The sequence below is a fragment of the Cydia splendana genome, chromosome 15, assembly GCF_910591565.1.
Source record: "Cydia splendana chromosome 15, ilCydSple1.2, whole genome shotgun sequence".
NCBI lineage: Eukaryota > Metazoa > Arthropoda > Insecta > Lepidoptera > Tortricidae > Cydia > Cydia splendana.
Window position 1 is genome coordinate 15,547,966 of NC_085974.1, and position 18,066 is coordinate 15,566,031.

Below are 18,066 nucleotides of genomic sequence, written 5' to 3' on the forward strand. Positions count from 1 at the left end.
GATTTTCCTTCATATTTTACGGGCTTAGGAGTGTCACGTCGTTCTTTCATCTCGTTCACACTCGTGCCAGCGACATTGACAACCGTTTCGTTCCGTCTATTTTACGTTTCACTCAGTCAAGCGCTCTCGAATCCCACTGAACTAAAGGACCTAAAGACCGATTAAGAGCGCGCAAAAAGATTTAGTTCCTTTCGGTCCTTGATGGGATTTCATTCTTAATAGTTCTTAGTTCAGGACCGACTCAAGCCTATCTGCGATTTTCGTAGTTTATTTTTGGGTACAATAATTACTGCCTTTGTACTTTTTTGGAGTGCTAATGTGTTACTTTATAAAGCATTACATTTATTAACCGTGCGTATAAATGAAGTAATACTAAGCTTAACATGACGCAGTATGTTGCAATTCTTTGAAAGAAAAATAACTTTGGCATAATGATAACAAAAGATGTAAAAAAATCAACCTTGTATCGCTACGAGTTCGTTTTCGTCACATGTGTAACGTAGAGATTAACGAGTCATGATTATTGGCGGCCGCGAAAGTGCGAGAAAGCATACGTAACTGGTGCAAAAGTGGTTTCAGTGATTGTGACGTCACGTACTCGAAAATACGCTGTTTGGTGTGTAAATAAGTGTCGTCCGGATGCGCGGCGGCTCGCGCGCGCTCTCCGGTGTCCTGGGCAGGGCACAATTCGCGGCTTGAAGCTCCGCGAGGATGGGCGGCGATGTCTGCCCCGACCGAGAGCGCCGCCAGCCTCTCCCCCTGTGCTTGCACTAACATATCGCTTATGCAATTGTTCCACGAGCTCAAGCAGAAGTTCCCGAGCGTACCCGACCATGTTGTGTCTAGCACCATCGAGCTGTACTGCCACGACAAGCAAGCCTGTGAGACGCAACTGCACAGCGAAGTCAAGGCCTCCCTAACGCACGCGTATCACGCGTCGTCGTCCGCCGCCGCGCGCCACCACGAGCACAAGCTCAGCACTCCGGCCAAGTGCCGGAACCAGCCTATATTTAAGCATGAGGCCCCTAAACTAACTGCCATTAATGCTGTCCCTTGCCAAGCGCCTCAAACAGCTGTATTAAGCACATGCATTACAGATGAGAATGAAAACAATAAGGTAAACACTGATGCTAATCAAAATGTTGTTGAACCTAAAGCCTTTATGAAAGAGGAAAATGTCAACAATTCCTCTCCAGTCACGGTCATAAACATTGACAACTGTTATGCAAAGTACAGTGCTGAATCACCGAGTGACTTGGAGTTGACGAACGAAACACCTAAAGAACAAGTTAGTACACCTCAGTCTAACCCACCTGAGCCAGAGAGCACAAACTATAGGATACTTAAAAGTAACAAAGTAAGATGCAATTTACACGAGAAATTAGAGAAAGGTAAAGGCAAGAAAACTATTAACAAAGAGGAACTGAAAGTGATCGTTAACAAAGAAGAGCCCCAAGCAAAGGAAGAAACCTTGGAAACTGATTCACCACCACCAAAAGAACAAGTACAGGAGAAACCAAAACGGCCGAACACACTTGATTTTATCAAACCAAATCCAGATATTGCATTTAAGCCCCACGCAGAGAGTGAGCCGTGTAGATCTGTCTCACCAGCCCCTCCAAAACAGGAACCCCCTAAAGAGCCAACTCCTGGGACATACAAACCTGAAAGAGGGTACTCCGAGAGACCGGATCGTTTTCCTGTCAATGTTTCAGTCAATGTTAACTGTCACATGGATTATGGCTACGATCCATGGTTAGAAGATTATCATAGTCCGAGACCAATAACATCAGTTAATTTGACAGTTTGTACGCCAACATCGAACATGGCTAGTCCAGTGAGAGATAGGGAGGATGATTTTGAAGGGCATGTGTTGGTGACGGTGAGCCCTAGTACAGCGCGGGCGCCCCCGCGGCGTAGGGCGCCGCCCCCGCCCGCGGCAGCAGCCGCGCAGGAGCGCCTGGAACCGAGGCCGACGCGCGCTGCGCCTGCACCGCCAGAATCTTCACATAGTGAGTCTTCTCTTCTTTCCATCCTGTTACCCATGCTGGGGTGTAGGGCTCGAATCTTTTTTTTCCACTGACTCCGGTCGTGGGCAGCTTGGGTAGCCTCCTCCCACCCCATCCCCAATACACCCAGCTCTTGCTCCACAGAACGGCGCCAAGTAGATTTAGGGCAACCATGTTTCCGCACAGTAAAAGATGACTGAATTAACTATTTACTATACATGTGGCCAGCTCCCTAAATAGATTTTCTATAAGCATAAGCAGATAAGATAAAGGCAGCACTATGTTGTGATTAACTTAAGCTCCATTTTCAAATCCAACATACTTATTGCCCTATCCACTACCCAATTCATCAAACCAAGCTTATTATTAACACATCTTAAAACATTAAAACAGCACAAGAGAAGATCACTTTAAACTCTCGCGTTTTGTACACATATTTAATTACACAAACGGGTCTACCGCGATATAATTTCATTGTTTTTACCTTTAATTCCGACGTTTCAGCTGAGTTGCACCAGCTGTGGTCACGGAAAGACTGACGTCCCAACAAATGTCAACGGAGATATTAATAAAACACCACTAAACTACCCGAAATTAGTTTATAAAAATGTTCGGGGTAGACAAAGAAATTGCAGCTACCCGTTAAAGTTTAATGTTTATTGTCCACGGCACGACACGCAACACTCACAGTATCCGTACACTGGTCCGAAGATATATCCGCTGGTTTCAACATTTGAATCACTGGTCCCCAAGTAGACGATAATTTGTACCCGTCCTCACGATTGAAATTTTTAGGGTGTTTTTTAATTTCAATCGCCTCTCTCACGATCCGCGGATAATAGTGTCGCTCGTTGGAGAGGACTTTGGGTTTATGTAGCTCAATCCAGTGATTCGTTCCTGTTGTCAGCAAGTGCTCAGCTATTGCGGATTTGTTTACATGGCGATTTTTAACAGCTGCTATGTGTTCCTTCACCCTCTCTTGAACGCTGCGCTTAGTTTGGCCAATGTACGCACTTCCACAACTGCATTCTATCTTGTAGACACCCGGATTCTGGTACGGAATGACATCCTTTGGGCTGCGTAAAAGACTTGCTACTTTAGATAACGGCGTGTATACAGTCTTAATGGAGAATTTCTTCAGTACTGATCCAACTTTGTCCGTTATCCCTTTCACATACGGCAAAAAGGCTGGTTGCCTACTAACCTCCGGATGTCTTTCTTTTTTCCTAGTCGTGCGTGGGATTTTCTGCAAGTACCCATTTTTCTTTAGCACTTCCTGAACATGGGCTAACTCATTATCTATGTGTTCCGCGTCACATAAGTCTCGTGCTCTGTTAACCAGAGATGTGACCACGGATTGTAGATGCCTCGGATGATGGTGGGAAGATGCTTGTAGGTACCTGTCAGTGTGTGTGGGCTTCCTGTACACGGAGTGTGCCAGGGTTCCATCTGGTTTCACTCTTAACTTTACATCCAGAAAGGGTAAGGATCTATCGCACTCCATCTCAAATGTAAACTTTACCTTTGGGTGGATGGAGTCACACACACTGACAGGTACCTACAAGCATCTTCCCACCATCATCCGAGGCATCTACAATCCGTGGTCACATCTCTGGTTAACAGAGCACGAGACTTATGTGACGTGGAACACATAGATAATGAGTTAGCCCATGTTCAGGAAGTGCTAAAGAAAAATGGGTACTTGCAGAAAATCCCACGCACGACTAGGAAAAAAGAAAGACATCCGGAGGTTAGTAGGCAACCAGCCTTTTTGCCGTATGTGAAAGGGATAACGGACAAAGTTGGATCAGTACTGAAGAAATTCTCCATTAAGACTGTATACACGCCGTTATCTAAAGTAGCAAGTCTTTTACGCAGCCCAAAGGATGTCATTCCGTACCAGAATCCGGGTGTCTACAAGATAGAATGCAGTTGTGGAAGTGCGTACCTACATTGGCCAAACTAAGCGCAGCGTTCAAGAGAGGGTGAAGGAACACATAGCAGCTGTTAAAAATCGCCATGTAAACAAATCCGCAATAGCTGAGCACTTGCTGACAACAGGAACGAATCACTGGATTGAGCTACATAAACCCAAAGCCTCTCCAACGAGCGACACTATTATCCGCGGATCGTGAGAGAGGCGATTGAAATTAAAAAACACCCTAAAAATTTCAATCGTGAGGACGGGTACAAATTATCGTCTACTTGGGGACCAGTGATTCAAATGTTGAAACCAGCGGATATATCTTCGGACCAGTGTACGGATACTGTGAGTGTTGCGTGTCGTGCCGTGGACAATAAACATTAAACTTTAACGGGTAGCTGCAATTTCTTTGTCTACCCCGAACATTTTTATAAACTAATTTCGGGTAGTTTAGTGGTGTTTTATTAATATCTCCGTTGACATTTGTTGGGACGTCAGTCTTTCCGTGACCACAGCTGGTGCAACTCAGCTGAAACGTCGGAACTCGGAATTAAAGGTAAAAACAATGAAATTATATCGCGGTAGACCCGTTTGTGTAATTAAATAAGAGAAGATCAATTTGTATCCTTGGTTTTACTCATAAATATTGATATCTTACTGGTCTTACTCCCTATCTATCTTATACGTTGCTATTGGCTTTGTCTTGTCTCATTAAATATGTATAAGAAATGAGTGGGTTGGTTACTTTTACATCATTCAATAACAAGTGACCTTTTTTTTGGTGCTGTTCATTACATTCATGCTGTGGCTGTTAAAATTAGTTATTATAAATTCATAGATAACATAGATATCTTATATAGTACAAGTAATAGCAGGGGGGTGTCACTACGCAGTTTAGGTACATTTGGCCGGCGCACCTCCCGGGCACGGCAGGCGTATGGCAGTGCACGCCGCTCGGCTCGCACGATAGTCATGTCACGTGGCGCTCGCGCAAAGAAGATTCACGGTTCGTGCGCGGTTATAAGTTTCAAGGCGCAGCAGTTTTGTTGCAGGCGGCGAGTATAGGTATAATGTTATACCTAAATATGACTTTTGTGAAGGAGTGAATTTTCTGTATGGTAGTACTATTAGTTATTCTGTGGTAATAGTAAACTTTAAGGTCAGGTCACTCACTGAGAGTAAGCGTAAGTGTGAAGGATCAATTCTTTCAGATGTCCCCTAATATTTATTTATTTATTTATTTTATTTTTACTCTATTTTAATATTTTTAATGATTGTTAGCACAAAAAAAGTTATAAAACTTTTATAGAACTTAGAAAATGTTTTGTATGGGACTGATAAAGTAGTTTATGATACCTACATTATTAGCTTTTAGGACATGTATAAAACAAAAACCAAACTTTGTGACCTTTACCTTTCGACCGCTATGACTTCTTTTTTTATATAACATTTTTTTTTTTTTTTTTTTTTTTAATTTATTTAGAACACAAACAGTCACATAATACAAATGGATTTTTAGTACAATGTAGTGTACTTAACATACTTAAGAAACAGACCTGGAGGTTCATTAATGAGTAGGTAATACATAATGTTAACATACATAATAACCGCAGAAAGAAAAAGAAATTTGAAATTATGAGCCATACCTACTATTACTACATAATACTATAAATTATATTTACCAGTCTTCCAAACAAAATCAGTATTGTGTGAAATTATATAGAGGGTAGGTAAGTTGAAGATTGGTAAATAGGTTTAACATCAATATCTATTTTAGTATTATCGGATAAGTAGTCATCAATTTATTTTACTATTTGGTAGGTAGGACAATCGGAAAGTTACATTTATACATTTTGTTATTTAAAACGATGTTTAATACTTAAAACTAAAACAATTTACGTTTAAGTTCAATTTTGAGACTAGACAAGGAAGAGTGAAAAGGATCAATATCATGTAAATGCTTATTAACATAACTAGGGACTCGTCTGAAAAAAGTGTGCCGAGAGTAATTCTTACGAGCAAAGCTGATATGAAATAGAGATCTGGAACGTAGGGGGAGGTGCGGACAACTGAAAGTGACTAATTCTAAGAGATTCGGACATTTTATTATTCCATTAAGAATTTTGAATAAGAACATTACATCTAAATAGTGTCTTCGGTTATAAAGGGAAGGAACACAAAAATGCTTCGCTGCTAACGAAGTACGTTCGAAATAATTGCCCGTTCTGTAACAGAGAGATTTTAGAAAAATATTTTGGATCCTTTCCAGGCGATCAATATGAACTTGATACTGAGGTGTCCACACAACACAACCAAATTCAAGTATACTCCTAACAAAGGAATAGAACAATAGTTTATAAGTATTGGGGCGCCTGAAGGGCTGTCCGATCCTGAGAATCATCCCTAACTTCTTATAAGCTCGCTTACATATATTATCAATATGTAAACTAAAATTTAATTGTGAGTCTAAAGTAACACCTAAGTCCCTAATGGAAGATACCCGGGCTATATTTTTCCCAGCTAAGGTGTAATTGAAAATTAACGGATCATTTTTACGATTAAAGCTGATTATGAAACATTTTTCATTATTCAAGAAAAGATGATTATCTGAACAATAGCGGGAAAAGTTATCCAAATCATGCTGTAATGCACGGCAATCTGCTTCCGAAGACACAGCTTTGTAGATTTTTGTGTCATCTGCATAGACGAGGTGCTCAGAGTTTCGAAAACAGGTTGCCATGTCATTGACATATAAGATAAATAGTAAGGGACCAAGATGCGATCCTTGGGGTACTCCGGAAGGTATAGGAAGAAAGCAAGAAGTATAACCCTTCAAGGCAACCGCCTGACTGCGATTGGACAGGTAAGACTTTATCCATCTAAGGAGGTCGCCGTGTATACCGAGCTCAAAGAGTTTCTTGATTAAGTTATTATGGTTAATTTTGTCAAAACATTTCGAAAAATCAGTATACACGACGTCCACCTGACAGCCAGAAGAAATCCTATTGATAATAAAATCGGTAAAGGTCAGGAGATTTGTATCCACGCTACGACCTTGACAAAAACCGTGTTGGCTAGGGGCAATGTGCTGAGAGAAAGCAGAAGTAATCTTGTTGTAAACGATCTTCTCAAAGATTTTTGCAAATATGTTTAATTTACTAATGGGCCTGTAATTAGTGACTAGGTTCGCATCACCACTTTTATAAATTGGTGTTATCAAGGCTTTTTTCCAAGAAGAGGGAAACTGGCCATGAGCAAAGGACTTAATAAAGATTTGAGTTAAAGGCACTGTCAATTCACGGGCGCACATTTTAATGAAAAGGGGATGAATCAAATCGGCACCACTACCCTTCTTAATATCTACTTTCTCTAAAAACTTAAAAACGCAATCCTCGGAGATTTCAACGGTATTAAGATCAATCAAGGAGTCATTAGCTACATGCAAATAATCGGGTAAGGTAGAAGAATCAGTAACAAAGACAGAGTTAAAATATCTATTAAAAAAATTACTAATTATGTTACCATCTTTAGAAATCTCACCAAGGTAAGACATTTGGTCGGGTACACAATTACTAGGGAATTTTGACTTCATAAACGACCAAAAGTAAGTAGGATCACTGTGTATTCTATCCTCAGCCAACGAAATAAAATTATTATAGCATTCGGAGGCTAATTTGTGTTCTCTTTTTCTCAATAAAGTAAACTCCGCCCTATCAAGGGGATTACCATATATTTTCCACCTTTTATGGACTGATAGTTTTTGTTTGCGAACTTTTATTAGTGCACGAGAAAACCAAGGAGGGTATCCAGTATTACTATTAACGCTTTTATGTGGAACATGACTGAGAATAAGTGTTCTAAGAACCGAATAAAAATACGTAACTGAATCCTCAACATTCATGTTATTCATACACGACCAATCGGTCTCAGATAATTCCTTGCGGATAAGGTCATAGTTGCCGCGGTAAAAAATCGGTCTAGTACATTGATTGGGCAATAAGCGCGGCAAATAACTCATTAAGTTTAGGGCTAGCGAAATATTCAACGCTTTGTGCTGCGGATCCTCTTGCGTAAGCGGTGACGAGCAGGCACCAACAGTGCAATCTACATTGGCCATTACTAGATCCAACACACGTCCATTTATATTAGAACAATTGTTATATTGGCTAACACCAGATAGAGCGACGAAATCGGAAAGAACTATAGCAGTTGGATCTCCATTAGTCTCAATATTGAGGCGATTTGACACCTCACACAGGGACCACGAGGCATAAGATACGTTAAAATCACCTACTAGAACGAAAATATCATCCGGGTAGGTATTCATTATCCTAGCAGCATTATCAAAAAAGCAACGCAGAGAATTGATATGATTGTCATTATGTGGAAAGTAAACACAAGCAATATGCAAGAGCGGCCCATGCGCCCGCGGTCGGTCGGCCGGCTGGCGGCGCGAGGCGCGCGGGGAGTGGGGCGCGGCGCCGGCGCAGGCCCGCGGCTACACGGTGAGCCACAGCTCCTCGTGCCGCTGCGCCGCGCACCACTCGTCCCGGCGCGATACACTGAGACCGCGCCGCACCGCCACAAGCACGCCTCCTCCGCGCTGTGCAGTTCGCCCCGCTCGATCCCGTCTATACACCTCATACCTGCTATCAAAATACTCACTACTATAAAAGTCAGGGTTCAGCCATGTTTCAGATAAGCAAATGAGGTCATAGCTCGAGTTAATTACGCTAGATAAAAAAGAATGTGACTTTGTTCGCAATCCCCTAACGTTCTGATAATAGATTGAGATGCTATTATCTATTATTGATGAATAAATTACTACAATTATAAGAAAATATTACTTTATTATTTTTATTCAGACGAGTCAATACAGGTATTAAAACTAGAAATGAGATCCTGTGAAATTCTGAACTATTATCCTTCCCATAGGGTTTACAATGTAACAAATGGCCTAGTACACGAACACGACTTACGTAATTACTTTTATGAACACATATCAACATAACATGCAATAGTACACTTTATTAGAATTAAGGTTCATTTTATAATGTAACCTTTGTGGGCTATAGCCGATTGTGGGGGTCAAAGGGTTAACCAGGCTCGCCTTTGCACTCAGGACGTAAACATTACACTGTGTGTTAATAGGAAACCTGAAATGATCTGTCCTGATCACTATACCTTCAGACTTTGTTGTACCTTGATGAGAGTGAAGCCACAGATTTGCTAGCCAGAATTTATAATTCATACGTAAAATTGTCCTAAACAGTTCCAGACCGTTCCCTCATCGAGCGTCAGAAAGAACGCCTCGGACGCCTCGCGCGGGCGCTAGCACAGGAGCGCACCCGCCTCGCGCAGTTGACTCGAGAAGCTCGCGTACTAGCGGCACCTTTACCATCACCGGCGCAACGACAACAGTTGAGAGATGATGTTCAACGCTTGAGGGCACAGTGCGATCATCTAACCAAGCGTGTAGAGTTGTCTGCGCCGAGTTTAGGTAAGGCTTTACAGTACTTGACCTTTGCAGTTGACTCGGGAAGCTCGCGTACTATCGGCACCTTTACCATCACCGGCGCAACGACAACAGTTGAGAGATGATGTTCAACGCTTGAGGGCACAGTGCGATCATCTAACCAAGCGTGTAGAGTTGTCTGCGCCGAGTTTAGGTAAGGCTTTACAGTATTTGACCTTTGCAGTTGACTCTGGAAGCTCGCGTACTAGCGGCACCTTTACCATCATCGGCCCAACGACAACAGTTGAGAGATGATGTTCAACGCTTGAGGGCACAGTGCGATCATCTAACCAAGCGTGTAGAGTTGTCTGCGCCGAGTTTAGGTAAGGCTTTACAGTACTTGACCTTTGCAGTTGACTCGGGAAGCTCGCGTACTAGCGGCACCTTTACCATCATCGGCCCAACGACAACAGTTGAGAGATGATGTTCAACGCTTGAGGGCACAGTGCGATCATCTAACCAAGCGTGTAGAGTTGTCTGCGCCGAGTTTAGGTAAGGCTTTACAGTATTTGACCTTTGCAGTTGACTTGGGAGGCTATAAGATACTAGACGGGCCCGCAGCTCCGCTCGCGTAAATGAAATAAAAAGTTTGTCTTATGTTTAGTTAAATACCGACATTATTATGTAATATTATGTATTCAACCCTGCCAGGGTTTAAGTATAACTGTGATAGGGATTTCTTATTTGTAGCCGTTATTTAGATAACTTAATCGCAAATTTCTCAAAAAATTATGTGATATGAGAAAAGGCAATATTGTATTTTTTCATCTACCTAAGTAGGTATTTATTTAAAACTTGTTTCAACATAAAATTATTATTTATTTTTATAAGCCTAGTTGCAAAAACATTCATTAGATTAATTTCCGCCTTAAGATGAATATGGACGACCACCGCCCATAAATCGCCTTTTCATACAAACGTAGGTAGTCCCCATTTCCCTTTCTGGATATTAACATTGCTTACTATGGCTACGGTGACGCAACGACCCAAAGTGAGTCCTGGCCTCCGACACCAGATCACGCCATGTTTCTCGGTCTTGCGATAGCTCTCGCCAGTCGCCAACGCCATGGTTGAGGTTGAGCAGGTCTTGAGCAACTACGTCGTTTCAGCGGTACCTAGGACGTCCACTCGAACGTGTCCCATTTTGTTGTCCCAAGTACGCTCTCTTCACGGCACCATCCTCTCCTATTCTCTCTAAGTGTCCGAGCCACTAAAGCGGCTAGCTTTGGTCTCTCAATATTGCGCCACTATATCGGAACACAACCTTATTTCTATGGCAACAAAGTTATATTAAGATATTTGGCTGACTGCTGACTGTACATTTGCTTATTTTCATCAGGTCGCTCAAAAATATCTGAACATGTACTTTATCTACCTACATTATAACTTACTATCAACTTTGTATTTTTGGCCCATCTCGGCAGCCTGTTCCGCGGACGAATAGCAATGTTTGCCGAAGCCGTGAAAGTCAATCTGAATAATATAACTTAAAAAGAAATTTACAACAACAAAATACTTACAAATGATTAATAATATGATAATATTATTTTGATTGATAATGATAAGTCATATGTGGCATAAGTCACTCGTATATTAGGCTATAGACTAAGGTTGAGGTTGACAGCACTTTTTATTTTACTTCGTGTAAAAAAACGCCGAAATAACTGTATACCAACATGACAAACATAATTTAGTTTACTTTAACTTACGGATTATTTGGTCTAATCTGTAGCACCGCCAAACGAAAGCAACCGAGAGTTGCCGAGAAATGGCCGATGTCGTAAAATTAAGATTGTTATGAAAATTTCTTTTCCTTATTGTAAATTAAATACGCATCGGAAGCGATAGTTTTTATGCTTTAGTTCTATTCCCATATGTAGATAATTGATTTGAACAGGTTTTTCTTATCATACGTGCGTCGTATTCGAGAAACGTGTCAAATACTTTTTTAGAAATTTATAAGGCGCCATCTCGCTTCTTCCCTCGTTTTTTATCCCGTTCTGGTTTTTCAATTTTATATATATGATAAGATACAAACATAATATGATATTTTACCAGTACCTTGTCAAAAACTTTGTTAGGAAACCGGATCAACCCCAGTAAGACCTCTAGAATGGAAGGTCAGATGGCAGTCACCTTCGTAAAATTCTGTATCTGCGTCAGCGGAAGTTATTGGCATTTATAAGTTTATAACTATCGTACAATCATGTAATAGAACTAAGGGTGGTATTCCATCTGTCCAATGTGTATAGCGCATCACAATCTTGCTTAATGAGAGAGTGAGACGCAATGACATTGGACAAAGAAATTGGGCAGGTGGAATACCACCCTAAAGCAGACGGTTGCACATTTCAGAGCAAGAAGAATCCGATAACTTCTACAACAACATCTACACGGGGCAGCGGCCGCCGGCCTCGTGGAAGTGCCACATGTGCACGTTCCTCAACCACCCGCTGCTCGACAAGTGCGAGGAGTGCGACATGCCGCGCATCGTCATAGGTACGTCGCCCGCGCACACCCTCGACTCCGGTTTCGGATCCTTCCGGGACAAAACTAGGAACAGACAGTTAACTGACGCTACGGACAATTTGGGCTGTTAAAAAACAATTGTGGCCTGGATGCGAGCCCTTTAAGCCAAATGTGTCAGATTTTCTTGAGAATTTTTAAAGTGTTTATAGATTAACTAGCATGTGCTTGTGACCTGCATTAACATTGAAGATACCAACTAAAGAACGATACAGTGACTAGAGTGAGTTGGTATTTTCTTTCCCAGTTTGTGTTGTTACAGTGAAGTGGACATTTCGACGAGTGGACTTTTTGCATGACTTTAATGTTTTGACTGGATTAACATTTAATTCGTTTTTTATGTGTATATATTGCTAAGGTTTATTATGGGCAGTTTTAGCAGCTGAAGACAGGAAAAGAATTAGTTTTCCTTGTGATGGTTAAAGTATTGAAAGTATTGTTTATTAGGGTTGTTATCAAAATTAAATATTGGGATAATAGTGGCCTTTGAAATAAAATAAGAATGAAGACTTACTTTTTGATCAATGGATAGGCTTTTGTTTCATACGGAATTAGAGTCAGAGTGTTTTGGCTCCCCAAATATTTTACACACATTTTTGACGAAGTGTTTCGACACTTGATGATATTTTTGGTTGTCTGGTAAATGTTCCTGACTATAGCCAATAACCAGAAATGCCATCGAATCGTAATGAATTCGTCAAAAATGTGGCGTACGAAATCCTCGTGATATCGATCCTTTTAGGAATGAAACAGCAGCTTATCTGAAGATTGAAAGATCATCTTTAATAGTAATATGTTTAGATCTCTTTATATGGTGTTATTGAAAATAAGAACACATATTTATACAGGCATAATTAAAATTCTAAATACATAGGTAACGCGAATACAGAGGCCTTACTACTTAAACTTATTAAGTATTGTTGAAAACGGATGTTTTCTATTAAAAAAAGTTCTTAGTTAAACGCACTGTCTATTAGGGTCGCTTTAATTGTATATTACGGTTATTATATGAAATTATACAAAGATTATTAGAATTGTTAGTTTTGGTATCGACGATATATTTATTGTTTTCGTGTATAAGTTGACTGATACATCACTTCTTAACTTGTCACTGAGACATCACGAGATCTCACTTAGACTATCTGCGCCTTGCCAAAAAGTCTCCTAAATTATTTATTTGTCAGAAGAGTTATTATTGCTCAATTTTATATTGCTCAGTTTGCACAAATTTAAAACTTAAACTAACGCAATTGTACCTAAATGCAGTGGTTCACGCACAAAAAGCTATATTGCATAACTCTTCGTTAATTCTACAAAAAAACACTTATGTTAGAAAACGTGTAAAGGCAAACAATGTTAAAATAGTTATTTTTTATGGTACGCATAATGCGCAACTATGAAAATCGTTTTTAACCTTTTTAAGTATTGGTTTATTAAGCCAGTAAAAGTAACGTTTGACAATTTTCCAAATTCCTTATGTTTCTGTGGATTATTTTTAGAGCGCTCGTCGTAAATCATATTTTAAAGATGGACTAACGTTGCGACGATGTTCCCGTTTTGCTACTAAGATTTAAATTATTTTATTACTTTTTAACGGGAAGCTTAAATGTAACTGCCCTCCTGACATTCAAAATAGTTTTTATTTAATGTCAAAAATATATTGTTTCTTATATTTAACTGTGATAGAAGTAGGGCTTTATGTCGTAAGGGAGCGGTTTATCGCCACAATGCTTAATCGTCGCATAAACTATACGTGACAAAAAGGTATATACCTAATACTTAATAAGATAAAGACAATAATTCGGAGAATCGAGTGTGCAATATTGGGTTGTCACGTATAAAAAATCGGCACAGTATGAAGTTGAAATAAAATAAAAAATTTAAAACGAAGGTATCTATGTTCGAACACATTTTTTTAAAAATGCCGTGTGAATACATAAGGTGCATGGTTACGTATACCGAGCTTTGGAATCTTTTGGAGTATTATTTCTAGGCAATATTGCAAAGTTTTGAGATTTTACGTACCTACTTATTGCTGTTATATTTGTTAGAGGAAGCTTATATTATTTACTTCTAATCACCATAGGTGATATCTATTGGCATACCATACAGGTTAATGGTGACATTATAATGCTTAAATTTTTACTACGTTGTAACTTAAAAATAATAAACAGTCATGATTTTTTTATCGGACTTATCAGATAATATTTAGTAAGTAAATAAAATATATCCAACTTTGCCTTACTAGTCTAGATTTTAGCATAGATTTTTAACATATCGTTAATATAACTCCACTTATATCAATTCAAGGAAAAGCATTTAATCGCCTTGGACGAAACAACATAGAAGATAACTATAATATTTTTTAAAGGTGACACGATGCCATGCCATACTTTGCGAGCTGAATATGTTCGGTTGATAAAATATAGAAGTTTATGTAAAACAATTTCCATAGTAATATCGGGGTTCATCTCATCGTAAAAGTCGTCCAATAATACCGTGACTCAGTATGACTGCTCGAAAAAGCCCTATCACAAAACACAAAAGCTACTTGAATCACAATTAGGATATTAAGACGGTGATAGATAAAGTACGTTGGTCCGCCGGATCTTTACGATAACTGATCAACCCTATCATCGCTATAGACGTGATATAATGACATTGAAAACCTAGGTATAATAAACATAAACAATAAACATAAAGTTGTCAGTCTTGTCTGTGAATAAAAAAAAAAACAAAATGGTACTTTTCAACTTGATTGTTTACAATAATATCGACATACCAACACCATTTAGTGTGCATCAGCACTTTTATTGAACTTTTCCAAATAAATATTTACAATTAGAGATTTCATAAGAGATTGGCAGTTTGCTCTAGAATTAATCTTCAACACTTAATATCACAATAATTTAAGAAAAGTGTGTAATGTTATTGTATTAGCTTTTCTATGCAATATTTTTTTACACAATTAATAATAAAATAAGCATATAATATTGTAGGCTAGATTGTTGATTTGTTATTATTTCGTAGGTTCAAATGTGTTATATATTAATTATGGTCTTGTTTAGTCTGGTGTAAATTTAATTATGTGATCAATGAATTTATGTATATTGAGAATAAATGATTACTTTTAAAATGAGTTATTTTTAAGACACCTTTGGCTAGTAAAATTAGGGCATAATTTTAGTTATATATATTTTTAATTCTTCTCTTATTGATACTCGTATAAGTTATTATCGAACTACTGAATGTTTTAAACGTCTCAAAAGAGGGGGATTTATAAAAATAAGCAGAATAGTGGGAGGAATAGGAAGTATTATAAGCATTTTTTTGTAAGCATTATACACAAACACACAATACAATTAACTCGAACAGTAAATGTTTAAAATAACATGCTTGTCTTTATTAATTATATTTTATTAAGGACAAAGATCCCACAAAAATTATATGTTATTGTACTTAATTCAGAAAAAAACAAATAAACCTAAAAAATATAACAATTCCTCAGGTAAGTCTTGATTTTGTTTTGCTTTTAACACCCCTTAACGAGTGTTGTCAGTGGAATGTTTTGCTATATTCGTGATTTTTTTTTACCTTTTTACCGCCATGAGGGTGACGACTATTTTAATATAAGTTATAACAGGCAATAGTAAACTTTATTAGAATATATTAAGGTATATCTTTTATACTGTAACCTTTGTCGGCTCTGGCCGACTGTGGCGGTCAAAGGTAATTAATCAGTTTAAAGTATGATTAATAGTATGCTCTCCTGCAGTTCGAGCTCACGAGGGAATCACAGTGCGCCTGGTGCCAGGACGCCGGAGTAAGTACATACACATTAGCTAAAACTAATCTACATTAGCTAAGTTGTAAATCACGAACGTGTCAGCTAAAATTGCAAAAGGTCCGGTGGGTTAAGAGAAACGTGAGAGTCAGGATGGCGGGTGTACCTAAATAAAAATAAACAAAAAGCATACCATATTTTAGTACCTAATTTGTACTATTTAAAAAAATTAGTACCTCACGGTATTTAAAGTTATTACCAAAAAACATTACACCCGCCATTCTGACAGTCAGGTACCAAATAGTACAAATTAGGTACTAAAATAGGCTATGCTTTTTGTTTATTTTTATTTAGGTACACCCGCCATCCTGACTCTCACAGAGAAACTATTTTACCCAGGGTGAGAAGAAACAGTATGAATTCTTTTTACGCCATTTGACCTTAATTTTAACTGTATTCATGCACATAGTTCAAGCTCAGTGTTAACATTGCTTGTTGTAGTAGGTATTAGTTGGTCAATCTTGCAAACAAGAATGCCTGGCTAAATGTACCTTAAATCAGCTTAACTAATAAGGAGTTTGTTGAGACGCGACAGTGACATATTACTGTGCTCTGTTCCTCATTAAGGTTTTAATCATTTATGATAATTATATCCATACTTTAAATTGTCATTTTAATAATACACATATTCATACATTATTTGTCATTTTATAGCCATTGTAATTGAATTAATAAATGTATGGTGCGTATGAAGTGAATCAGAAGACTGCAGGTGTCTATCGTGTATGACGATGACGTAGAAATGATTTCTTGTGTTGCTTATTGTATTTTGGTTGTAACCTTGTTTGGTTATCATAACAATAACATTGTAGATTTAGCTAGAATCTTGTTTGTTGATTTATGACATTATGTATTTAGCCTTGGAACGCTACTGAATAGTTAGGCTAGAAATTGGACTCTTCTTTTTTTAATATTATTTCCCCTGTACAGCAGAAGGTATTGTTGGACTAACCTCGATAAAAGTAGGTATTAAAATACCGGTTATTGAGTGTGAAGTCCGTACAAATAGTAGCGATCAAAGATCCTACGGTCACCTTCAGTGTCATGTACCCACAGATCACAGTGGCGTTCATAAGGTTAAAATTTAACCTTATTTAATAAAGTGTAAGTAATTGGATATAAACCTTTATATCTGTTGTTTTTAATCAAGAAAGGAACAGACCGCAGCAATGTCACTAACAAATTGGCATTTTATTGAAATTGACTGTTTAAATTTCAGAAATTGTCCGTTCGTGGGTGTTATGAACGACGCTCCAGACATGAATTCTCTTAAGTGCAGTAGTACCAACGTTAGACACACTAAACGGCCATTAGGTAGGTAGTATTAGTACCTTATTGAATCTACTAAAGGGCTACAAAAATGGCTATAATGGTTACTTAAGTGCGTCTTTGTGTGTACATAAGTCGAAACGGATCTGTGATATTCGCATTTGGTTAGTTATTACAAAGTCTGATATATTATTATTTTCATCTACAGTTTTGAGTTCACATTCCAAATTTTGTAATATCGTTGTATTTTCCTATTCTCAATGAGTGCTGTTACCAAATGCGAATAACTGTTGTTATTTTCGTGAACTGCTGCACTTAAGGTGAATAGGGAATTATGTACGACAAGACCTGGCTGACACTGCCAGACGATTTTAGACTTAAAGATATTTGTAATAAGGTACGGTTTAACTGGGTCATTATAATCTACGTAAGCTACGGCGATACTTCCTCAAACGCCTTACGTGAAACCAGTATTTTAGCGTCTTACTTCATTATGATTATTAGACGCTTTGTTTACACAGGGCGAATATTTCGTTAGGTGACAAGCAAAACTCACTATCAATAAAAAAAATTAAATCAACCTTATTTTAATTAGAATACGGTTCACTATGGCATGGCTATGAACTTGTGGTGAGTTTTGGTTGTCACCGGACGATTTGGTAATGTAAAATATTTGCCAACTTTTTCTAGTTAGACCAGCCTGAATGATAGACACGTTTATGGTGGCTGAGTGATTGACCGCAAAATAAGTCATTATTTGTATATCTTAGCGAGAAACCCACGTAGGTAGGGTATTCATTTACCGAGCAGAAAAGTTTAATGATTTTAAATGAAACTCATTGTTGATTAGGATATTTTTAAAATAGGCATGATTCTTTAAATTGTCATTTTATAATTCACCTCAAACATATTTTAGGTATATTTCTAGTTACCCTTAATAAATTGAACAATGTACTGAAATGCCTACGTTCTTCGAACT

The 18,066-nt window shown here is 38.4% G+C and overlaps 2 protein-coding genes across 2 annotated transcripts in view; one reads left to right on the forward strand and one right to left on the reverse strand.

Moving 5' to 3' along the window:
• Nucleotides 1-18,066, reverse strand: part of LOC134797772 (mitochondrial coenzyme A diphosphatase NUDT8) — a 290,972-nt gene that overhangs the window by 194,413 nt on the left and 78,493 nt on the right. The gene's annotated exons all lie outside the window — the stretch shown is intronic.
• On the forward strand, nucleotides 257-17,144 carry LOC134797719 (proteoglycan 4). Its single transcript, XM_063770070.1, has 5 exons — nucleotides 257-2,012; nucleotides 9,206-9,427; nucleotides 11,804-11,947; nucleotides 15,750-15,797; nucleotides 17,038-17,144. Exons 1-5 carry the CDS (start codon nucleotides 722-724, stop codon nucleotides 17,061-17,063), a joined length of 1,731 nt encoding a protein of 576 aa, XP_063626140.1. The 5' UTR covers nucleotides 257-721; the 3' UTR covers nucleotides 17,064-17,144.

Coding starts and splice junctions, on each gene's coding strand:
- LOC134797719 (XM_063770070.1), top strand. CDS start 722: ATGTCTGCCCCGACCGAGAGCGCCGCCAGCCTCTCCCCCTGTGCTTGC. Junction 11,948..15,749: donor CATGCCGCGCATCGTCATAG/GTACGTCGCCCG, acceptor GCTCTCCTGCAG/TTCGAGCTCACGAGGGAATC. Junction 15,798..17,037: donor CCTGGTGCCAGGACGCCGGA/GTAAGTACATAC, acceptor TTTAAATTTCAG/AAATTGTCCGTTCGTGGGTG.